Raw genomic sequence first — 25,804 nt, 5'->3', positions numbered from 1 at the left:
TTTCTTTCTTTCTTCCTTCCTTCCTTCCTTCCTTCCTTCCTTCCTTCCTTCCTTCCTTCCTTCTTTCTTTCTTTCTTTCTTTCTTTCTTTCTTTACTTCTTTACTTCTTTCTTTCTTCCCTTTCCCCCTCTCTCTTTCCTTCCACCCCCAAAGATTCCCTGTCTCCAGATGCCCCTCCTCAGAGCCTTCCTTCCTCCACCCCTCCCATTCTCCCTCTTCAGGATTAGGCTAATCCTTTCCCACTGAGGCCAGACAAGACAGCACTGTTGTGGAACTTAGGGACAGTCCCCCTCCAGTTTTTGGGAGACCCACAAGGAGACTGAGCTGCAGGTCTGCTACATATGTGCTGGGGGCCCTTGGTCCAGACCATGTGTATTATTTGGTTGGTGGTTCAGTCTCTGAGAGCCCCCAAGGTTCCAGTTCCGTTGACTCTGTTGGTCTCCTGTGGAGTTTCTATTCCCTTCAGGGTGTTCAATCCTTTCTCTGGCTCTTCCATAAGAGTCCCTGAGCTCTTTCCAATGTTTGGCTGTGGGTCTCTGCATCTGTTTCCAGGAGCTTCTGGGTAGAGCCTCTCAGAGCAGAGAGGGTCCTGTCTGCGAGCATATCAGAGTATCATTAAAAGTGTTTCCTTAATAGTGTTTTGTTTTCAATGCATAAACAAGCACCTTTATCTTACTAAGGATCACATGACTCAGTTCAGTGGGACTTCTACCCGAGGTTTTTAAAATCCCGCACGCAAGTGTGTTTCCCTGCTTCTCAGTAAAGGATTAACATGTGAAGGTCAATTCTAATACAGATGAAAATATAGCTGCAGAATCACAGGTCTTACTGTCAGTTTTTTGAAAATCTTTTCTTTGGGTATTTGGAAGAGGAAAAACTAAAGAAGAATTCTGTAACAAAACTTGGTCGTACCAGAGACAATGGTTCTGGTAGCAAGCTAATAAAATAGCACTGATGATTTGAACAGTCTCAGTGATACTTAGTGGGCACTTGGAGAGCTTGTGAGACTTGCTTGAACATATTAGCATCCTAAGGAAAACACAAAATACATAGACTCTAGAGCTTTTGTGTTCCTCCTTTCCAGACTCAATATACCTAACTTGTCGGATGCAAAACTGCACTGAAGCCAACAGAAATAAGCCTTTCCCAGGTTACATCGACCCGGACTCTTTGATTGTTCAGGATGATTATGTGTTTGTTCAGGTAAGAAAACCCTACTTCTTGTTCAGTGGCTCAAGGCATTTCTAGCCTCTGTCTGGTATTAGCCCTTTCTGCCTGCCTACACACCATCAAAAGGAAGAAAGAAACGAATTGGATAGGAGGAAGGGGAGAAAGAGAGGGGAAAAGCCGTAAAAAGGGAAGAGAGGAGTAGGGAAGACAAGAAAGAAAGGTGGGACAGGGAGGGATGCTCACAGGCTGTTCTTCAGCTACAATTTATAGAAATTAACCAACAAGTCTAAAAACTGGTGCATTAACCCAGGAGTGATACACACTTCTATTGATCCACTTTCCCAAATAAAGCCCAGTCAATAAAGGGATTGAGATATCATGTCCATCTCTCCTTATCAGGAGAATGATCACCCAGTCAGTCCCCTCTTCAGTATCACTTTTAAAGGAAAGAATGTGAAAGGGGACTTGTGTGAGGGATGGAGGAGGGCCATGTACCAATGATCCCCTGGTATGATCAGGCACCACGGCGGTGCACAGGGCAACATAGAAGAGATGATTTCCTCCTCCTGAAAGAATGGAAAACCACTTGAGGAGTTGAGATTTCATGATTACGGACAGGAGACATGCATCAATCATGCACTGCTTCATTTAGCACTTAAGAAAACTTTTAGACTCATTTGTCCAACTTATCTAAAAATTATGTTATTACTTTCCAAGGTAAGAACAGAAAATCTCTCTCCCTCCCTCCCNCCCTCCCTCCCTCCCTCCCTCCCCTCCCCTCCCTCTGTGTGTGTGTGTGTGAGTGTGTGTGTGTGTGTGTGTGTGTGTGTGTGTGTGAGAGAGAGAGAGAGAGAGAGAGAGAGAGAGAGTGTATGTTTGTGTATGTGTGTGTTACAGATGAGGTACATTCTAGACACAAGTTTATTTGAAGAACAAATTCTATCTAACACCATGAATTAAAAAATACTACCAAGTATCAATTTATCTAATTTTTAAATGTTTCAGAAGTGATTATACACATACCCCAGTTTCTTATTCTTGAGGGAAGTGTGTAATGACTCCTCGGATAATTTCATGTGACATTCAGATGTTCACATGCTTTGGCTCTGTCTGGTTCACTTCTTTATCATTAATGCTTTCAGAAACCTGTCTCTGGTTTTCTGGCAACAGTTTCTAACCCACAAGTCTGGCATATAAATCAGCGCCAGATCTACATTTAGAATGATATGAGTAACTTCCTGTAACCCATCACTTTTCCACACATAATGGTGAAGAGCGTCTTTCCAGTCACTCTCCTGTGTCTGATGAACATTTACCACAAGCTTTGTTGACATTCCAAGTATGCGAACTCCAGCGACATTCAGACTTCAGATACTCAACATAGGTCACGCTTTGCTCCAGAGACACATTGACAGAGATGCCTTCTACTCTGCTCAGCACGGTGGTATTCAAGTCTAGATGGAAACCACTCCCTTGTCCTACAGACCCTTCCGGATTCATTGACCTGCTTTGGACAAAACAGTGCCAGTTTCCATGGTTTTCTCCCGAAAAATAAAGACTCAGAATCAATTTGGAACCCAAACCTGACCTGGCTTTCTGCTAACTTGCCTGGACATATCCCTTAGGCATCAATGTGATGCCATCAAGCAGGATCTCTGTACCTGGAGATGAGAAATGAGAAGGTTGCCCTTCACTGTCGTATGTGGACTATTATTGCCTTCTGGCCTCAAATGGCAACCTGAATAGCAAGGACTTGAAGCTGAAAAGCTTGACTGCTGAAAAGCAGAGAGCTAATATCTCGAGAGGCCTGTAATGCTGGAAAGAGCAGAGCAGATTGACAGTATCTTAGCTTTAGAATCACATTATAGATCCATGTCTATCTGTCAGTCTATCTGTCTATCTATCTATCTATCTATCTATCTATCTATCTATCTATCTTTGTCTTTACACACACACACACACACACACACACACACACACACACACACACATACCTTTTATGTGAATCAGCAATTTTTCTTTTGGGCTTTCATGTCTATACTACATGCCTACCTGGTGCCCATGGAGTTCGGAAGAGGAAGTCATATCCCTTGGAAATAGATGGGTGTGAGCTGCACTGTGGATGCCAGGATTCAAACCCCACTCTTGTGGAAGAACAAGTGCTCTTAACCATCCAGTCATCTCTCTAGCCCCATGGTCCAGATTTGCAAATTACATTTTTTTGTCTATTATATGGTTATTGTTGGGCCTCTGAGAATCCCCTCGACAGGATGTACGTTTGCTTTTCTGGTAAATGTGGGTTACTGACAGGTGTCCTCTCTGCTGCTGTATGGCAGCTACCTGCATCATTCAGGTAGGTAGCTTCTCTTCAGTGACCCCAAATGTTTCCCGTAGCTCCTCTTACTACCTTGTTTCTCTTCTGCAGCTGACGTCAGGAGGAAGACCACATTACTATGTGTCCTACCGAAGAAGCCCGTTTGCACAAATGAAGCTTCCGAAATACGCTTTGCCCAAGGTACTTGCCTGGTTCCTGTTTTCCTCTCAAAGCTCCTTTCTCGGCTCCAGCCCACCACCCCATTCTCAAGGACACTGCCAGCCTCCCCAATGAGATCCCTGCTCCATCAGGATCGACTTTCTGTCGCCTCGTTGATCATCTTGTTCCCTTTCTCCCAGGGTCCTTCTCCTGCTCTCTTTCTTCTTTGGAATTCTTCCTGTAGGGACATCTGGGTTAATTAATAATAACCTCGTTTTTGCCTTTCAATATTAAATATTCACAATCATTATGTTCATTTTTGAATCGAAACAACAAAATGTTAAATTTTATGTTATAGTGTGGCAGTTGTTCTCAGTGGGAGTTAGGAATCGGGTTATTTTTAGACACCTGAAGCACAGCTGAATGTTCTGACTTCCCTAGCCACTCGTTTTTTTTTGAAAACAGTGGAAAAGTGAGAGACCCTTCATCACTGACTTCCGCAGGCTCTGTCCACAAACTCTGAAAAACTGTGTTGATATGGAGCGCCACCTAGTGGAGAACAGATGATGTGGGCTTTCAAAGGATGCTTATTAGCAATCTTGTTTCTGTGGGTTCTTTTATTTGTTGTTGTTTTGTGAGTTTCACACCATGCACCTTAGCCCCACTCGTCTTCCCATGCCCTCACATCGGCTCCCCCGCCCTTGCAACCTCACCCCTTCCCAAATAAGAAACATGACCACGCACACAAAAATAAAACAAACAAAGCATAGAAAACAACTCACCGTGGAAGCTGTAGTGTGTCACAGTGTGTCCCACAGTAGATCCCTCTGTCCACACATCTTCACTTGCAAATGTCCATTGCAATGAGTCTGGTGAGAGGTCTCTGGTTTCTGTGACACCATCAATACGGGATCCCCACCCAGACTCCTCCAGGTTATCCTGTTGTCACCGTGTGTCCCGACGATCCTGCAGCGCTAGATAAGCAGGACCAGCCTTTCACAGGCTGTAGCAGTTTACAGATGATAGAGATTTTGGGAAGGGCCAACTCAAGTCCTGGCATCGTAAGTTGAACACAGGCTACTACGACATTTATTTTGAGTGAAGTCTCACTTTTCTTTTGTATTTTCTTGCATTTGCAACTCCCTGCTGAAGCAGCACCAGCTGTATGCCCAGGACTGTTAATGATGGGCAAAGAGAGCACAAGAGGCAGGGTTGGCCTCTCACAGGAGAGCTTGGCTAACAGCTTGTGCTGGCATCTCCAGGCAAAATGCTCTCCTTACCTACCCTATCAGTAAAAGGGTGTTTGTTTGTTTGTTTGTTTGTTTGTTTCGAGACAGGGTTTCTCTGTGTAGCCCTGGCTGTCCTGGAACTCACTCTGTAGACCAGGCTGGCCTAGAACTCAGAAATCCACCTGCCTCTGCCTCCCGAGTGCTGGGATTAAAGGCATGCACCACCATTGTCCAGCAGTAAAAGGGTTTTTATAACTCCCACCTATTAGAATCAAATGCACACTGTTCTCTTTAGAGAACCACACCGGTTTCCTAGTTATGATTGCTCTATGCTAATAGGAAGTGAATGACAATGGCAATTGCACGGGACCACCTGTCTCTATGTGATGTTACACACACTGAACTGACCATGGTCTTGATCACTCTTCTTCCTACCCCAATAAGATAAGAACATACAATATCAAAATCAGCCCAGGAATGAATACTGAATAAAATCCATGAGTACAGAGGAAGGGCTGAGAATGATTAAAATTGTCCAAGGAAGGTTCGAGAGGGAGATGTCAACTAGGAAAAACACACCAAACAATCAACAAGACAACAACAGCAACAACAAAAAGTGCCCCCCAGGGGATGTGCACTGAAATGAATTGTGATTCATTCACCAAAAATCAAAGAAGGCAACTTGAAAGATTTGTAACTATGAAAACAGGATTTATACCCAATGCAGCAGGAGACCTTTATTCAGGAGGCAGGCAGAGTGCAGAGCTGAGCCGAAATCAGCAAACTACAGATCTCAGCCATTCGCATGCTAATTCTAGGGTCAGCATATTCTTCACAGAATAATCCCAGCCAAAACCAAATTCTAGTTGCCATACAGGTGAGATTAGATTTTCTGACAGCCATACTAGTATTTATGTTTTGTTTTGCTTTATGAATTTTGTCCCTTTGCAAGGAAATGAATGACTTCCACGGTAGCTTGATCTTCACCTCACTAAATTTGATGTGCTATCTAAACACGGAGGAAGGGGAAGGCCTCACAGGCCTAAGGGGGCCGGGAAATGCTAGTTTAAAATCAAAGAGGCTTTTGTTTATACACTGCTGGGGACCGAGGACAGGTATTTTACATTGCCTGTTCTTAGTTATTACAAAGATCACTGCTGACATGTGTCCCCAGTGGCCTCTAGACAATCTGGAAAGCAAAATTTCCTTTGAAGCTGAATTGGTCATCTACTCCACACTCTTCCCTGCCACCCAGATGGCCATGTACCAGGACCTAACTGTATCTGAGTTCTCAGGGTACAAAGCAGGGATTCATTGTCCTTGATACTACAGACATGGGAGCTAGTGTAGCAAATACATGGATTATTTGGTCCAGGTGGGTGTTTATTACATAAAGCAAAGAGAAGCTTCATTATAATGCCATTATAGCTTCAAAGAGAAGCCTCAGTGTGGGTGGAATGGTTTGCCTCAAAGCTCGTGTGTTACTTGGCCTTCTTTCAAAGCCAGGGCTGCACCTGCAAAGGAGCAGAGCATCATGCTGACCGAAGGAACAGAGGCACATCATCTCTTCCCCTGTTCCCATTTCTGGAGTCACCTACTGACATTGTATCAGATGGTGAAAGAGCAGAGCTATGTATAAACGATTAATAACGGTAAAGAGAAACGAAGGTAGCATGGTGGTTAAATGTTGCCATTGCCAGTAAGAGTAGGTGGTCTGTTACACAGGGACATAGAGATGGTCTTTCTTTCTCTACTTACTTGGAGCCTATTCTGAGCAACTCCAGCAAGATCGATGAGGCAGTATGTACAAAAGTGCCTCAAGTGTTTCCAAGGACAGATACTCTATAAAAACAAGGTAATATTATTAGTGGTATGGATCTAGTTGTCTCCATCGTGGAAGATGGATGGGTACCAGGATGCAGTGGGGGGGGGGGGTGTGCAATGGATGCTTGACTCGTGAGAGGAGACCGGACTTCTGACCTGGATCCATCACTAACTTCCTTAGAAACCTTGGCTATCTGGGTTTTTATCACTTTTTCTTGTATTCATTTTTTTTGTAAATAAAGAACTTAGTTTCAAAAAGAATATTTCCCTCAAGTTGTCACTCAGAATAAAATATCCTTAGTGATATATTGGGAAAAAAAATTGGTCCTTCATCCAAATAAGTTTAAAAAGAAAGCAAACTTCAATCAATGTGACTTCTTTAGACACTAAGAGGAGGTCACCAATACCTCAATGGCTCATGACTGTTTTATCTTTAGTTCAGCATTAATTCAGTAGTTTATGACTATGCATGCAGAAATGAATGAATGATAAGCCCAGCCTCTGGGAAGTAAAGACAGGATTAACACTATCGTGAGTCCAGGGACTGGAGAGATGGTTCAGTGGTTAAGAGTTTGGCCTGCTTTTCCAGAGGACCTGAGTTGTGTTTTTGGCACCTCTATGGGCTACCTCATCACCATCTCTAACTCCCAGCTTCATGGTACCTGACTCCCTGTCTCCAAGGGCACCCACATGTATGTGATATATACTCACAGAGATGCACACACCCACACATATAAATAACAATAAAAGGAGATGTTAAAAAAGAGAGTAGTCTGAGTCCAGCTTAGATGGTATAGTGAAAGCCAGCTTGGTTACATAGCTGGCTACATAGAGTGATCCTATCTTCTAAGAAAGAAAGAGAGAAAGAAAGAAAGAAAGAAAGAAAGAAAGAAAGAAAGAAAGCAAGAAAGCAAGAAAGCAAGCAAGCGGAAGGAAGGAAGGAGGGAGGGAGGGTAGGAAGGAAGGAGGGAGGGAGGGAAGGAGGGTAGGAAGGAAGGAGGGAGGGAGGGAGGGAGGGAGGGAAGGAAGGAAGGAAGGAAGGAAGGAAGGAAGGAAGGAAGGAAGAGAAAGAAGGAAAGAAACTAAGGTCCATAAATCATAACCACCAATAACAGTCAAAGGTTCTAGCAAAGACACTTCCATCTCCATTTAAAGATACATTAGAATCCAGCAATGCTGGCGTCCCATAGAACAGACTTCGCAAAGTTTTCTAGTATAACTCCAAATAAGAGTCTACATTGGTCTAGAGGCATGGGAGTCTGTGAAAGAATAAGAACACATTTTTAAGTAAGGAGTTGAGGAAAGTGAAATAAAATATAAATCTATCAAATCATTATGCCCAGCAGCATCGTCTTCTAAATTCTGATTCATGAAATTACATAAAGGTAAAGGGAGGTTGGTTTGCAATCTTATCTAGACCCAGTCATTTTATTCCATCATTGTTATGTGAAAAATTCTCTAAATGACCCTGCTTAATCCTTTTAACATAACAGTACTTTTTTTTTTTTTTGACAAGGTTTCTCTGTGTAGCTCTGGCTGTCCTGAAACTCACTCTGTAGACCAGGCTGGCCTCAAACTCAGATATCCACCTGCCTCTGCCTCCCAAGTGCTGGGATTAAAGGCGTGTGCTATCAGCTGGTACATTTTTAATACACCCTTACCTACTTTGTCTGTTGCTATGATAGAATACCTTGAAAAAAAGCAACTTAAGGGAGAAAGGGTTTACCTTGGCTCACAGTTCAAGGATCCTCAGGGACAGGATTGTTGTACCTGGGCTTAAGGCAGCGGACCATGGTGCAGAGGCTTTCAGGAAGGAAGGACACACACACACACACACACACACACACACACACACAGAAAAAGAGAGAGAGAGAGAGAGAAACAGAGAGAGAGGAGGGGGGAGGGGGAGAGACAAAGAGAGACAGAGTCAGAGAGACAGAGACAGAGAGACAGAGACAGAGGGACAGAGACAGAGAAATAGAGAGAGGACAGAGACAGAGAGACAGAGAAACAGAGAGAGTCAGAGAGAGGGAGGGACATGGGGGGGGTTAGAGACAGAGAAAGATCTGTGCCCAGCCACCTCTCCACTTTTTATTCTGTCCAAGACAGAGCCCTTAATACTATTCCCATCCAGGATGGGTCTTCCCACTTCAATTAACCCCCATCTACAGAATCATTCACAAGCATTCCCAGAGCCTAATCTCCAAGGTAATTCTTGTCAAGCTGACAATGTCAGCTATTATCTGTGAGTACCAAATCTACACAGTGGATTATGGAATATGATAGTATAGACAAATGACTATGACCCCCCTCCAAGGATTATGTTCTTAAGTCTGTTGTATGAGTCCATCAGAAGTTCATTGTTTGCAGAAATTCACACCAAAGCCCAGGGGTCAAACTGACTATGTTAGGGTCAGCTTACATTTCAAACAATTTAACAAAAAACCAGGATTACAACATTTTGAGGGGGAAAAAAACCATGAATGTGGAGTAATTGTTTAATGATTTTAAAGATTTTTGTTTTCTATTCAACTGTAAGGTAAGACCCTGTGGAAGGCTTGTCCACGTAGATGAAGCAGCGAATTTAAGGGTAATTCCCATAGCTAATTTCCTCCATCAGACAGAAAACATGTGGACGAACCTTTTCTTGAGTACATCAGTGAATGAATATTCAAATATTTAAAAATCAGAGGAGCCAAATTGATCTTTTATAAACAAAAGAAAAAAAAAAAAGGGGACAGACAGGCTCCCTTAAGTGGAACACTCATCATGAGTAAAGCATACCCTGTGAACACTATTATACTATTTAAGACTTGCTGGTTCTTCACTGCTCTGTAAAGGACATACTCTTGTCAGATAGAGTTCACAGATAGAAGAGCTGAGCACAGAGTTCCATGACTATGTCATAAGCCAAGATTGTACTCAAATCATGAGAACCTGAGGTTAGAAGTTTGACTCCAGTTGCACTGAACTGTTAGGATTGAAATGGTCCTCAAGAAAGATCATTAGATCTGAAGCTTTTTGAATATACAACATGGTCAGTTCACGAAGATTTTTATTAAGTTACAGAAAAGCCGGGGATGTTTCTCCATTATTCTTTTGCCACATGGATACTTTACTTACCGATATCTTGGTTTATGTTCAGCCTTTTTATTTTTTACGGCTTTACTCTGAGTTCGGAAGTTATTCCATGTAGAGTTCTTTGTCCACAGGATAACAAGCAGCCCGAAGCATGCCAACAGGTGTCCCCTAAGGAAACAACAAGCATTGGCTGCAGACAGCCAATTCAGAATAGTGTTAGACATCAGTTAGCCCTGACTGGAGAATGGAGGATTCGGAATTCTTACCGAAGGACAGAGGATGGAGGTCTCCGTTTCTCCTTTATTTTATTTTGACGTGTGGTATCCTTAGGAGCATCGTCCTTTATGATGACCACTTTCACTCTGTAATTTTCTTAGAGAATTTATCATAGGAAAATATTAGATCAGTAGCTGAGTCCTTAGATTAATCACTCAGACAAACATTAATGGTTTGGGATTTTCTGGTGGGATATTTTTTTCCTGGGGAATTTTTGATGTTGCTGAACCCTTGGCAGCACTTGCCACACATTAATGTGCATATTATTCATGGGCGGGGGGGAAGGCATGTGGGAAACCTAATAAAACACATACATTAATTCAGTGAGTAGAGTGTGAGGTTTTGTGTCTAAGGAACTTACAGCCAGTGGCAGAGCTACTAGTCCCCCAGACCACAGTGGCATCCAGGGCTTGTCTGGTTTTCTTCTGTCTCTGAAGTTGGTCCTTACATTTGCATTGTGTATGTATTCTGAACAAGTAATGTTTGAACTTGACAAATACATGAGAATGACTGGTTCCCCAAGTTCATACACTACCATCAACATGTCTATTAAGGAAATTAACTTACAAGGAGGCCGTCATGCATCCTTCTGCCTTATTTTATCATGACCTCACTGCTTAACTCCCAAGGGACATGGAAAATAGATGATTAACACTTATCTTCATTTTTCATGTTCGTGAACGGAAGCATGCTCTATCTTTCCGTCTTCATCGCCCACACGCTTTGGATGCGTGCCAGGTTAATGGATAACACTTATCCTCTCTTCACTTCCTGTGTTTTTCCTCAGGACATGCATGTCATTAGCACAGACGAGAACCAAGTGTTTGCAGCAGTACAAGAATGGAACCAGAATGACACGTACAACCTGTACATCTCAGACACACGAGGAGTCTACTTCACGCTGGCCTTGGAGAATGTGCAGAGCAGCAGAGGCCCTGAAGGCAATGTCATGATTGACCTTTATGAGGTATGTCAGCAAGCATCTGTGGTTCCGGAGGACAACAGCATCCCGAGTACTTGGTGGAGTATCAGTCATCTAATTGTTCTAATGCTGGTTCCTTGGACTGTCTCTCTCCACTTTAGAGAAGGAAAGACTCACAGGAGATTCTTATTGTTTCATTTGCAACCCATACAATTCTCTAGGATGATTTTCTAAAAGAAGATTATGCTGGAGAAGAACAGTTCCAGAGAGAGTGGATAGTGTCTGAGGAGGAAACTACCCAATTAAAATGCTTGCTTATGGTTAATCTGCATATCTATCATATTTCAAAATATTTTTGGTGTATAGCAACTCAGTGAGCAACACTCACTTATCTGTCTCTGCAGTGACATGATGGGGGACTTTTTGTTTGCTGTAAGAAAGCATTCCTATGGTTCTTGAAGAACTGCCCAAGTTGATAACCCCAGCTGGCTCAAAATGACCCACACATGAGACCAATCTATGATCTACCTCAGCTGACTAGTGATCCACCTCTCAATGGCCCACACTTGAAAAAATATTCACAAGATCTTTTTTTATGAAATCCTAGAAAATTAAATTAACAAAAAGTACACCGAACCAGAGCTTACCCATGTTTTTGGGGGCACTGTTGCTCTTTGTTTTTACAATAACCAATATTCCAAGTAAACTTATCTATGTTGATCAGTCAGTTATAATGATAAACATCACTCAAGGTTTTATTATCCATCTTTGCTATGAACTTCCATGGTATTCCTATATACACAGAGTTTTCTACTCTTACACAAACATCATGAATTAGGTACAGCCTTACATTTTTTTTCAATAGAATATGGCCTATTGCTGCATTTCTTTAGAAAACTTTAGAACCTTCACACATCTTCCTCCCAAGGCTCAGGAATCATCATTGAAGAGGGGGCAGGAAGATTATAAGTGCCTGAAGTAGTAGGTGGCTATAGTAAAATAGTGCTTTCTGGACCCAACAAGACAGTAGTACATAGGAACTGACAGTTGCTGTTGATTGCATGCATAAGACCTGTACGATATCCAGCCAGAGAAAATCCCAGCATTGGTCAGGAAGGGGACTTGAGAATTCCCACCCCTAGCAAGGAGCTACTGGAAACCTATGGCTGCTGGGGGTATTAAGGAGAGTTAGTTTTGTTCCAGGCTAAATGCACTGAGAGGATAGTAGATATAAAATAAAGCAAGCTACTTTTTTAGAATGAATTTCACCTTTTGGTCAGCATGAGAGATTATTCATAAGATCTACCTCAGCTGGTTAGTGACCCATCTCTCACTGGCCAGCACTTGAGAAAATAGTTACGAGATCTTTTTTATTAAATCCTGGAAATTTAAGTTAACAAAATGTGGTCAGTCTGCATGTATGATGATGGCTTGAGAATGAATTAGAACGAGTATTCAGGGTTAGAGAAATGTAGCAAGAGATCAATGTTCCAACTGGAACAACATCTGAAATGATTTAGACATGTGCAATCATAGAGACATTGACATTTGGGCAAGCTCAGGAATTCAAGTTTTGTAAAACACGAAATGTCCGTGTTATATCTATCTAGTGATAAATTAGAAACTCAAGCCCAAATGGGCATCTTTTAAATGTGGTCTCTTTCTCCTTTCCTTCACAAGTGTACAGTGGCCTTTTCCTAGTGGCTAACCCTCTTTTTGTGTGCACAAAACCTGGTTAATAGACTGTATACTCCTCAAATAAGTAATAAAATGGACTGTTTGCCTAATTCAGATTTTGGCAGGCTAGTATAGGATATCGCTCTTGTATATAACTTAAGAAAATATAGTGTCGATCTTTTCATCTTTATATAAGGTTTTTTATCCCACTTTTCATGTCATGTTTCAGATAGATATAGTGTTCAATAGCTCAACCTCCAATGGAATATTTATTCCGGAAAGCATTTGCATAGTTTAAAGATTTAGTGTCAAGAAAGTTCTAGATAAAGTTCGATTTATAGTATGACATTTTTAGCATCCAGGCTGTCTGAGTTTGAGTGCTAGTGTACAGCGTCTTACTCCTGTTGGAATGTACTCCTAATACAAGGACATGGCTTCTGAGCCACACTTGCCTGTTTAAAACATAGAGATGAGCACAGTACCCAGTAGACTGCTCAGAGGATGAAGTCAGTTAATCATTGTTAACTACTATCATAGTGTTTGAAATACAACATGCTTAACAAAGTCTAGAATCTGTAGTATCTTCTTGCAATGTGCCTAGACACCACTTCATATTCTATTTTGGTCGTATTAAAGCCCACCCATATTTTTAAATGTCCAACACATTCCCAACTCTGGGGATTTTAGTTTCTTTTCATACTGCAATTAGCAGTAGCCTATGACATCTTTTAACACTGTATACTTGTCTTACAAATGAGTATAAACTTCAGCACTTCTTTCCTCATTTATGAATGTCCTATGAACACTTAAACTTCACGTATGTTATGCTGAAATGCACTGAATTCTCTTGCTTTGAGCCACCCCCATAATAGAAGCTTCACTGAGGATCTAGACCATGTAAAATCAGTCACCGTGGCACCGAAATGATACAGTTCTCTCCTTTGCCTCACAACTTTTTAAGACACATTTTCTGTTTTTCCTTCTTCCTGATTAAATCAATTCAAACTAGGTTCTCTAGATACATTTTATTTTCTGTCCGAAATGGAGACCATGTCCACTGATCCCTTGATGATGCAACAGGTAAATAAGCTGAGCAGAAATGGATTTTTAATGAGTTATTTGCAGCCATTTTGTTCTTAACAAATGGTTTTGTGAATTCAAATGCTGCATCAGGTATGGGACAAGGAGAAGCAGGGTGACTGTTGGGCACAACAAGCATTCCTTGTTAATACTGCGTTTGCCCTTGGTGTCTCTTGCTGTTGACTATCTGTAGGGAAACTGCTGGCTCGTATTATCATCACTTTGAGCAGTGGTGTGACTGCATTAGGTAAAGGTGTTCTGCATCCTGGGGCAGGGAGAGAAGCGTCTTTGTTTTATTAGCTTGACAGTTCAGAGCAACTTGAATTGAAATTGATGTGAGCAGAACAGCAGTGGCATATTTGCTGATTACCTAGATAGAAAGAATATTGGCAGACACGAGGCCTGGCACAAATGTTCCCTTAAATCTGATTGTTCTGGCTAGCAGGAAGCTGAAATTCATCCAGCATGAATTTCCCTGTAGAATTGCAATGAGTGATGAGCACTCACAGATAAGTGAAAAGCAAGAGAATCCATAAATGAATTAATAAGCAACAGAGATGAGCATCATGTGAGGAGGGGGGGGTGGGTGTGACAGAGATAGGATCCATGGTGTGTGTGTGTGTGTGTGTGCTCACATTTCAGGTGACTGAGAAGGTAGTCATTCCTTTGTATGCTTCTGCACATCAGTTACCTGCTCTCCTGCTTGTGTGTTATTGTGGATCCATTTTAGCAAATGCAGACTGTGTGGAGTATAAACGTAGAGGTGGAACTGTATGTCAAGGACACACACAGGTGGAACACAGACAAAAGCCCAGTTCCTATTTAAATCTACGACTTCTTTCACACGCATTGCCACCTGGCTGCAAGAGATGTGCTCTCAACTCTGTAAGCTTGTGTGTATATGTAATGAAGTACATTAGTGATGCAGACAAAATATTACAGAGTACTACAATTTAGTTGGTGAAATACCAGAATTTCCTCACAGTGTGCATTTGGCATGTTCTCTATTCAAGGAGGTACATAAATGTGAGCAAGAAAATTTGGTTATAGACCAAACACCCAGACATTGATTTCTTGACAAAATTTAGTGATGATAGCTAATATTGTGGGTTATCATGTCCAAAACCACTGTGTAACAAACTTTCCAAAATTTCTCCATTTAACCCTTATATTGACTTTTAGGTGACTACAGACACTTCCCCAAGTCAAGTAACTAGAGGTAAAAGTTCACAGGTACTTTCACAAGGTTACAGAGCAAACTTAGGACTTAAATCTAAGCATACATGAGTTTTCAATTTCAGCATATCACATATCTTCTAAAAGGGTGATATCTTATATTTGATATTGGATGTTCAATAGTGTCAAGGTTGAAGGATAAGGCAAGTCTTGAGAACTAGTGTTGGTCTTCCCAGATGTGGGAGAAACAAAACGAACAAAACAAACAAAAAAAGGAGGAAGAAGAAAGTGTGAGAAAGGAAAAGGAAGCCATCAATAGTTAATTACTGTAAACTTGTGTCTAGACTTTCAGAACCAAGTCCAAAGTTACATTTAAATTCAGACAATAATTACATGTATCCGATAATTTTGTCTTGAAGAAGGACATACATATGTATGGAAACCATGGATCCAAATGAACTAAAATTCAATTATTCACAAAGAACATGGATGCCTCAAAGACCACGTGGGTTGCATAACACATGAGAACATGCTACACGGTGAGAAGAACAGAAGAGATGTGATGGGTGTGTCTGGGAACTGTGATTTCTAGCTTATTTGGGATGAAAGGGATGTTGAGAGCTTTGTACCCACCCTGGGGAAGGGAAAATTAATTCCTGATGATGACGAGCACTTTGGCTTAATGCAGAATGATGGCTCAGGGCAACTGAGTGCAAAAGGCTGTGGCTGGGAGTGAAGCTGCCTGGCTGACATGTGCAGAATCAACAAACTGTGCGACATGGTATGTACCATGAAGGGTAGGTATACAGCAGGCCGGCTGTATATTCTGCACATAATATGCAGCTTTTGTTTAGAAGAGAAAACCCATCCACTGTGGTAATGATGTTGTACCATGATTTCTTAAGAAAGACTGTATCCGAAAAGGCAAGATCAGAGGCGGAAAATACAAATACTGTCTAGTACAATCAGAGTCATTACAGGATGTAATATAAGCTCCTGTCTTTCTAGGAGAATACTACTGCATCAAGTAGTAAGGGAAAACACATGTAGGTGGGGGTGTGGCTCTGTAGTAGAGTATTTGAAGAGCAAGAACAGGGTTCTAGGGCCAATCACCAGTACCAGAGAAAAAAGAAATGAGGAGGAAGACCATTTAGACTTCTTTTAAAATCAAGTGAGTTCTCTGATTATTAGTGGCATACCCAACTCCTTCAGAACCCATACCTATTCTGCCTGAGATACTCAGATGAAAATTACCCATCCTCTTTCACAACAAGATAATGGCCATGGAAGTGTTCTCTCTCTCTTACCACAGCTCTTTCATCTACTTTCTTCAAATTTGACACTTAAGCTTTGTAATTTAAGTCTGAGAAGGTAGGAATCATGGTTCTCCCATCAGCCTCAGAGGAAGAAATAAGCAAAGCACTCTAGCACAAGAGCCTCACACACTTGGTTGCCCTTCACTTGGCACACATGAAAAATTGACATAGGAGAGAACTTGGTAGATGATAAACATGAAAAGGGGGTGATGTCTGATGTCTTTGCTTTAAATCATGAAAGAAGTGCCCAGCATCTAGAATATTTTAAATCTCAAAGACCATTTGATAGATGAAAGGACAGGTGCTTAAAATATTCCAGTTATTAGATCTTCAGTGGTTAAAGAAATGAAACACATGTTCAGGAATTTACTGAATGATGACAGAGTAAAGGCACCAAAAAAATCATGATTGATAGATCCTTATAAGCAGGATGCACCAGGGAGACATTTCTTGCATAATACTTTAGCCTCACAGAAAAAGTTGTGTAAGCCAGACAACCACACAACTGTCTGGAGGAGGACAGACTGAAGAACAGTTCAGATCTGTGGCTGAATGGCCATTACACAGGTAACTTAGGACATCTGAACACTTATTTATTCACCTACAAAGTGATGACAATTTCAATTTTGCAGAAAATTTGAAGTCGATTCACATACTAAGGTTTATACAAAGCCTCCGAAGCCTTGCATTCCATGACCACTCAATACATTTAATTAGATTGTTATTGTATTCTTTGTCTTATTTGATGTTTTTGGAGACAAGGTCACAGTCTTGATGTAGACAAGGCTTGAATCAAGTCATGGTAGTCCTTTTCCCCATGCCTTCCAGAATTGTATCGCCTAATGGAGAACTCTTACTTCCTATCTCATTAAAAACAAAATCAGGATCCCTTATACAAAGTGACTGTACAATGAATATTTTTTAAGGAAGTTATACTTATTGATCATCTGTTTATATTAGCTTTATAGATCATTATACAGGTCATTGTAATTTTTTTTTTTTAGTTTTTTAGCATGTTTTATTTCCTATGTAAATTTACATATTCATGAACACTTTTAACCAATCAAATGTTTTAGACATCTAAATAATTAAAAAAACTAGAGGGGTAGTTCATACTCCACAAAATATTTTTTGTTCTTTTTTTATTAGATCTTTTCTTTATTTTCATTTCAAATGCTATCCCCTTTTCTAGTTTCCTCTCTAAAAATCCTCTATGCCCTCCCCCCTTCCCCTATTCCCCAATCCACCCACTCCTACCTCCTGGCCCTGGAATTCCTCTATACTGGGGCATAGAGGGATTGTAACTTCTAATAAAGAGTTTAGTGGCTGCTAGAGAAGCCTTGGGCTTAGTTTGATTCCACAAGACTGAGACCAAGACATAGGTACCATATATATAAAGAGCATCATGAAAGCACAGAAGCACTAGGGACAGTGGGTTAGGATGGAGGCATTCTTCTCTACCTCTAGAAGAGGTGTACTGAGCAGTCTCTTGGGAGCAAACAGGGAGAGGTGCATTAGGGGATTTTCTCTAAGATTCCAGGGGGGCCATCATGAACCAAGAAAATAAGGCAGGAAAAGAAACACAGCACTTTAAGGCTCTTACCTGAGTGCAATAAATATGCTCTTCAACTTGAGGTTTGAGCTAAAATACTTCACATTCACTGTCTAATCAAAACAGTGTCTTGGATTGTGATGGTAAATGACAATAAATAACTTTGGATTAATTGAAGATGTGTGGAATAAAATTCCTTCATATGAGAAACAATGAGAGAAACACAGTTTTAAGCACAGCTACCATCGTAGAGAATGTTATGCTGAATTCAATATAGATGAAATTTAGCAGGTCTTTTCCTGGAAGAAGATACAGCTCCCAGTAGCAGGATGCATCCTAGGAGAATATTTATTGCTAGTTCTGTGTCTTTTTGAAGCTGTAAATTCCACTGGATATTCTTTTCTGTTTCCCCTGCCAACCCTCCACATCATTCCTTCCTAAGCATGCATGCAGTATGAGTACAGAGGAAGTAATGTGGCATTGTAAACATGTTCTGTCATCCTTCATAGGATACCATAACACACACACAAACACACACATACATTCAAAAAAACTCACACACATGACACCTTCCAATTCCAGTTCCATTCTCTGTGCACTAACTCTGTAATATGAATTGGCAGATGATGAGACCTTACTTAAAATTTGATGGGATAAGAGGCCTCATTCACAGTATTACATTGAGAAACACAGAAAAACACATCCATCAAGCTTACAGTGAGCAGCTGACCACCTTTACAGACCAAGCTAAAGAAGCCAAACAATTAAAAGCAAAAAGCAACTCACACAGATAAAGTGCCTTGGTTACAAGAGAAAAACAACCCAACTCCTTCCAGCTTTGACCATCTTTGACACCCATTCCCGCTTCTTTGTCAAGTTTTTATTGTTCAAGATAAACCTGAAGGCCACACATTCAGAGATGAATAGCAAAGTCCAGCTCTATGCTCAAGTGGCACTTGATAATGCCAAGCAGTCGGGGGCCAATAAAAGTCACTACTTCTACAAATCAGATGAACCAGCTCCTAAACACATAGCCCCCTTCTCTGTGACTCTTGTTTAAGAAGGGGAGAGGGCAGGGAGGAAAGCAGAGAAGAAGCAGACCGGAACAGATAACACTTTTTATTCATTCCACACTTATTTTTGTAGCTCTCCAGAGCACTGAATAACTAAGTCATTTCTCATTTCTGGGCAGAGTGTCATTGAGAGGCAAGACCAGCAGCCTTTGTGAAAATTCTGATTTATGCAATTTTGTTCTTAAAGAACTGGCAGTGGGGTCCTATTTAAGCATGTAGCAGCCTTGTGAACATATGCAAAGCTAATACTGGGTTTCCTGGAAAGCAGCCCTTCTGGAGCTGTTACTGTGAATAACTAAATATCACTGGTAGATTACCATCGAGTTTGTGGGAAGTACATTGCTCCTGGAGTTTATGGCGTCCACGTTTGTTGAGAATCAACCCTGTACCAGAAATCGTTGTGGCTTCTGTTGTTTGCTCCCAGAAAGGAGCTTATTTTCCTGAGTTGTTCAAAGTGTCCCTCTCAACAACTCATTTACATCATTTATTTGTTAAAAAAAAAATCGTGTTATTCTAAGAGTCCAGATTTGGCCCATCTCTAAATTATTCAAGATGCCAAATCCACAGGTAGAGACTAATGAGATTTGCCTATGTCAAAAACAAAATTGGATGTGTGTCTCTTTGTCGGTTTAGATCCAGCCTTTAGATATGAAAAATTCTGAGCTATGTCTGCAGAGAGAATTTTGGAAGTCAAATATATTTAAATATGAACATCTATTCTCTGTGATTGTAAATGATTAAAATTTGTCAATAGCTTAGTTTCCTTATGCAAAAACTCGGCATGAAAGGTATTACATAGGTTTGTGGCAAGCCTTGGAATGTAGATATGCAAGGAAATGAGCATAGTGCTTTGTATTAACAAGGTCAGGCAAAATGACTTTTATTTATTTCTTCTGCTTAAAATTAATCACACCAAAATAGAAATGGTCTAAGCTTAGTTAAATGTCTTCACATATGCTTTTAAGTATGTTTGTTTATTCCGTGTGTGTGTTCTACCTACCTGCAAATGTAGTCTAAGTCTCCCATTTTCTCATTCTGTAGACCTGGTTATTGACAACTCTGCTCCATGATGATGACAGGCATTGAACTAGTGAATGTGGATATATATGGAATGTTTTCATTATCACTCAACACATTTTGGACCTCTCCCTCATTGACCTCCAGTTTCCCTAGGTTGTGGTCATTTCACACAGATTAAATTGTGTTTGGTAAACTCTAAAATTCTGAAAAGATTAATCTACAAAGTGATGATCATTGATAGGACAGTTTTGATAGCCTGCTAATTGTTAACTTTAGCATGTAGAAAGAGAAAGCATGCCTTCAGTTGTTAGCAATTTATTTATTTATTACTTTTATGTGTAGGGGTGCTTTACCTACATGCATGACTGTGTCCCACATGTGTGCCTGATACCCATGGAGTTCAGAAGGAGACATCAGAACTCCTAGAACTAGAGTTGCAGATGGTTGTGAGTGACCATTCAGGTGCCATGAACCAAACCAGACTCTTCCAGAAAATAAACTGGCACTCTCAATAACTGAGCCATCTGTCCAACCCTGACAACAATTGGATTTGATAAGAGCAACAGCATCATGCGACTAAAGAAGTGGTTTTTTGATAATGGAAAAACAATTACACTGAAGAAATGGCTCAGCAGCGAAGAGCACTGGCTGCTCTTCCAGAGGTCCTGAGTTCAAATCCCTGCACCCACATAATGACTTACAACAATCCATAATGGGATCCGATGTCCTCTTCTTTCATGCAGCAGACATGAAAATAGAGAATTCATACACATAAAAAGAAAACAATCATTTTTTTTAATAATTTGGTGTTTTTCTCTAATATTCAGTAAATTTGGTGACTTAACAGGTAGAACTCTTAAAATTTTTTAAATGCAATAATTGTAATTATATCAATGTCTTTCAACTGACTTTTTTTTTCAGTTGATTGAGGCTGAAGATTGAGGTTCAGTAATTTAGGTAGTCATTATAACCATGCACTCTGAAACTATAAAGTTCTGGGTCACAATCGCAGGTCTGACATTGACTTTGTGTCATTGATAGTATGATCTTGGATGTACCTGAGGTGTTTTTCACGTATGAAATAGAGTTAGCAATCATTTCACAAAAATAATATTACAAAGATTACATGAGAGATAAGATATTTAATATCCTGCCTGGAGACCAGAACACAATATAAGTTGCCCCTATTTACTTATTGCTCGTCAAGTAACAGGCTTAAACGTTCTGGAGTTTCTCTCTGAGGAATGATAGCCGCTGACAGTGTTCTGTAAGATGATACGCCTCTGAAAGTTCACAGTTTACATGAAGGATCATAGTTTGGGTTTTATATTTCATGAGCTTGACAAACAATTCAGTGACATCCATCCGTCATTGTGTGATCATGACATGGTGATTTCGCCGCATGTAGAATCTCCCATGCTCCACCTCTTCACACCTCTCTCTGAGTCACACCCTGGCAAACGCTGACCTCTTTGTGGCTCATAGCTTTGAGTTTCCAGGCTATCATGCTGCTGCCTTCCTTCACTTAGAATGTGCTTGGATTCCCCACTGCCCCCGTTGTTATGTTATGGGTTAGTGATGCATTTTAGTGTCAAATAATATTCTGGTTTTTGTACATGCCACTGTTTATCTTACTTTCTTCCTCAGAGTGGACATCTTGTCAGTTTCTCATTTTTTGGTGATTGAATAAAGTTAATATAAACATATTCAGCAACACCCCAAAAAAGAAAGATAAGCCTGTATTGAACTCGTGTGTTTTATACACACGTACAGCAGAAGGCACAAGGCCATTGGTTTCTGTCAAGACGACTGGCAAGGGAGATATACAGATTTAAACCTAGCCTGTCTTTTTCTCTAAGAGAGTACTTAGACAAGCTGTTGGTTTTTTTAATGTAAACAGATATGTCCTTTCTCATGTTGATGTATTTTTCAGCCATGTCAATTTTTCCCAGGTAGCAGGGATAAAGGGAATGTTCTTGGCTAACAAGAAGATTGACAACCAAGTGAAGACTTTCATCACTTACAACAAAGGCAGAGACTGGCGATTGCTGCAGGCTCCAGATGCAGATCTAAGGGGGGACCCTGTGCACTGTTTGCTGGTGAGTCCTGCATGCTCAAACACAGTCACCCACACAGTGAAGAGTTAGTGTCCAAGAAGACATTGGATATAGTTTTGGGACTTCTGTTCAGTTGATGAAAAGGATGGGCAGTGTCTGACGTGAAAAAAAAAAGTTAGTGCTATCATGTGTGACCCTCAAAGTGATGAGATAGGAACAGGTTCTAGATCCTTGCACCCTTATAAGCTTCTTAGTTCTAGTCTGAATTGTTTCTGTTTGTTTGGTGGGTTGGGTGGTGGTGGTGATGGGTTTTTGTTTGGTTTTTGCACCAAACCGTGCTCTCTTCCACTGAGCTTCACCTTTAGTCCCCCGCCCCCACCTCAGCTTTGTGTGAACACTCACAGTTTGAAGGAAATAGGATGTTTTTCACCTCGGCTGAAGCTGCTTCTTGAACTTCCTTACAGTTCATGATAAACCACTGCTCATAGAACAAATGGTACACACATCATCTATAGAACCAGCAAACTGAATGCAGGCTTTCTTCCTATTTCAAAGAAGTTTATATTCAGCAAAGGATTAAAAATCATTGGTTTAAGCATGCATTTGCTTCCTTATTTTACATTCCATTCAATTTACCTGTTTTTGTTAATGCTTGGGCTAGAAAAAAATGTGACCAGTAGGGAAACTGTAGCCCAGCACTGGTTTCACTGTGCAGTACTTTATTGGAACACAGTGACACTTAGATGGTTACTAATTATTCATAGCCATTTTCACTTTCTGAACATAGAATCAGTAGCCACATGCATTCAAAGCAAGCCAAAGTATTTACGTTATTACCCTGGAATGAATAATTTGCATGCACCTGCTTTAAATCATGGCTTTCGTTTAATGATATTTTTTATAAGATTTATCGGCAGGAAAATTTTTTACATATTCAATGATAGGATGGTATCCAAAAGAAAGGTGAAAGATGAAAAGCACTGTAAAGGACTTTCCAGTTAACTTGCCTGATAATTTGTTTATAAACAAAACAGTCCTTAGTTGCATCGTATTGACTCTGATGATCATGACACATTGAAGACACCAGTGGGTACCCAGCAAATGCAGAAACAGAGACAGATGAAATTGTCAAAAAAAGTATATTGCTAATACTGTTATGTTCTTAAAAACAGCCCAGAAGTTATTTTAGGATCACATAAAGGAGCCATCAATGTGGGAAAGATCACTTGGTTTTACAGTAGGAAGGTCTTGAGATGTGAATATGTGTGTATGGGTGTCTGTCTTTATCTATCCCATCTCCGTGTGCATCTATTATTGATGTTACTCTTCACAACTCTGTCTTTGATGTTATCTTCGCTCCGCTTCATTCTATCACACAATGCTGGGGCAGTCACTTCTCAGGTTCATTGCATAGCAGTAGGTGGGTCACCATCTTTCTCGAAAGGATGCCAGCAGCTATGGCTTGACCTTATTACTTGTAGAGGATATTTAAGTTGTCATGGTGCATCAGGGAAGCAGTCTTAAATTTCAAGTCCTATTTACACTCCATTTTTATTACTGGCACCTTACAGGGAGAAAAATAGCCAGTGGTGATAGAGAGGTCAGAAAGCCAGTGATAGATGAAGTAAATGTAAGTTATTCATTGAATACCTATATTAGTTAAGGTATGGATCAATGCCATTGAAATAGGTCAACTTTCTACGCATTATTCCAGGTTATGGAACTATAATGTTGGAAGATCCCAGCACCTTAGTAACTTCTTCCACACCTACCACATAACTTGAAGATCAATGCTTATGAGAAAGACTGTTAACCATTTCACCTAAACAGGCTTGTCTCGCCTCGATAGCATCATGCCGAGACTAATGAGCATGATTCTTCTTAGTAAAACACCGAGCAAGGCACTCTTGTCCTAACTACAACCCAGATCATGAAGATGTATAGCGATACAGTACAGATCCCCTTTCCTATCACTACTGCTCCTATTCTAATTCAAGCAGTAATCATGTTCTCCTTGGTCCTCAGTGATACGCTCCCAATGGTGGCACCTTCCCACAATTTATACCTGGCAATCCATTTTTCATAGGGTTGCCTTATTTCAAAAATCCTATGTATTGAGGTAAAATATGCATAAAAAGCATGAGTGAATTTTGAGAAAGCTTTGTGCTATGTAATTTCCATCACCCTCAAAATTTCATTTGTGTTCTTCTGGAGTGCAAAGCACACTTCTGGCCCTAGATGAATATTATATCTTTTCCACATATTGTATACTACATATCTTATTTCTGTACTTTTATTAAATTGTGTTGTAGTAGTCAAATAATCCCACTCAAATCACACCAGCAGTGGGGGCGGTGGCACATTCCTCTCTATCCACCCAAGTTTTCAGGTTTCCTGAGTGAAAGACACACACACACACACACACACACACACACACACACACACACTCGCTCTCACACACACACACACACTCACNACACACACACACACACACACACACACACACACACATACACACACAAGCACAGCCTTATATTTTAGAATGCCTTAAACAGCTCAATGGCTGGACCACTCTAAACCTCCACACTCTCTCCTCTCATATTCCTGAATTATTACTAAAACCTATATTCCATCCTGGCTGCCCCAGATCCAGGCCTGCAACCCTCCTGGACCATGATCCCTGACTCTTACATGTTAGCAGTCTCTCTGTCCTGATCTTTCTCCTTTCCCAGCATGGCAGTTTTAAATCCTCCTTCCTTTTGGTTTCCTTGTCCTCAAATCCTACAGTCCTGCCTCTGTCTTCCTGTACAATCATTAGCTGCCAGAAATCTTATTTACCAACCAGAAACCACTGGACGGCAAGGACCCTCAGCATATTATACATGTGGATTCTTGTCCAATTCACATGATGCAAGCATGTATCAAACACTTTATAATAACTTGGATGGTCCCCTGTGAGCTGGCTTGTGTCTCTGCCATTATTCTCCATCCTTTCTTACCCACAAGACAATGAGGAGAATAGAGAGGACACTTATTTCCACATTGTAGACTTACTGTGTTCATGTATGACTTGCAGTAGGGTTTCCTATTACTTCTTTTTAAATTTCCCATTTTTAAAACAGGCATTTTCTTTGTGTTCAGATCTTGCTTCTTAGGTGTCTTTCTTGAGTGTCTGGTAAGGCAAAATCTCTTTATCATATCTTTTTTCTTTATAATTCTTTCGATCTAAAATCACCACATTTATATTCCGACTCTCTTTCCCACCTTCCTGTGTAAAATGTGAACTCCGAGAATACAAAGACTGACCATCCTTTTAACAAGTCCAGAACTCTACATCGAGAATCATAAAACTTGCTTCATGGTGGATTCGACATACATGCTATGTTTGTATGTTTTGTATGGTAGATGTAGTCATACCATGGAAAGGCTCTTGACTTTCAGATTTGCTTTCACAGAAACTGTGCATCTTTCAGTTATTTATACTGAAGACTTTGTCATCATATCCTCCCTCAGAACTCATAGGGTCAAGTTAACTGCAGTTAACAAAATCAAGCAGTTTACTGATTTTTAATGAGTCATGAATAATTGGGATGTAGATGGGCATGACCTAGGAGTCTATGGATCTCCATCCTTCATTTATCCCATTACTCAAAACAGTTCCAGATAAGCTTTAAAAACCAGGAAGCAAGGTAAGAAGGGGACATTGACAGAAGGACCAGGAAGAAGAGGCCAAATCACTTTACAAAATCTTGCCAAATGCACAAAATAGGAATGAAAAGTCTTTTAACAACAAAACACCTAGACTGTTGAGAGAGGGAGAGAGAGAGGGAGGGAGAATGGAAAGGAGGGAGAGGGAGGGAGGGAGGGAGAGAGAGAGA

General features: G+C 40.7%; 1 protein-coding gene across 6 annotated transcripts in view; it reads left to right on the top strand.

Moving 5' to 3' along the window:
* Nucleotides 1–25,804, top strand: part of Sorcs1 (sortilin related VPS10 domain containing receptor 1) — a 522,478-nt gene that overhangs the window by 399,621 nt on the left and 97,053 nt on the right. For all 6 annotated transcript variants that reach the window (XM_021151490.2, XM_021151491.2, XM_021151493.2 and 3 more), the window contains 4 exons: nucleotides 1,085–1,203; nucleotides 3,596–3,685; nucleotides 10,841–11,020; nucleotides 21,822–21,968. In XM_021151490.2, coding sequence (XP_021007149.1) covers nucleotides 1,085–1,203; nucleotides 3,596–3,685; nucleotides 10,841–11,020; nucleotides 21,822–21,968 — 536 coding nt within the window. The remainder of the gene's footprint in view (nucleotides 1–1,084; nucleotides 1,204–3,595; nucleotides 3,686–10,840; nucleotides 11,021–21,821; nucleotides 21,969–25,804) is intronic.

The sequence above is a fragment of the Mus caroli genome, chromosome 19 (genome assembly GCF_900094665.2).
Source record: "Mus caroli chromosome 19, CAROLI_EIJ_v1.1, whole genome shotgun sequence".
Taxonomy (NCBI): Eukaryota; Metazoa; Chordata; class Mammalia; order Rodentia; family Muridae; genus Mus; species Mus caroli.
The sequence above is the reverse complement of the archived record's forward strand: the minus strand, read 5'-3'. Positions and strand labels throughout refer to the sequence as shown.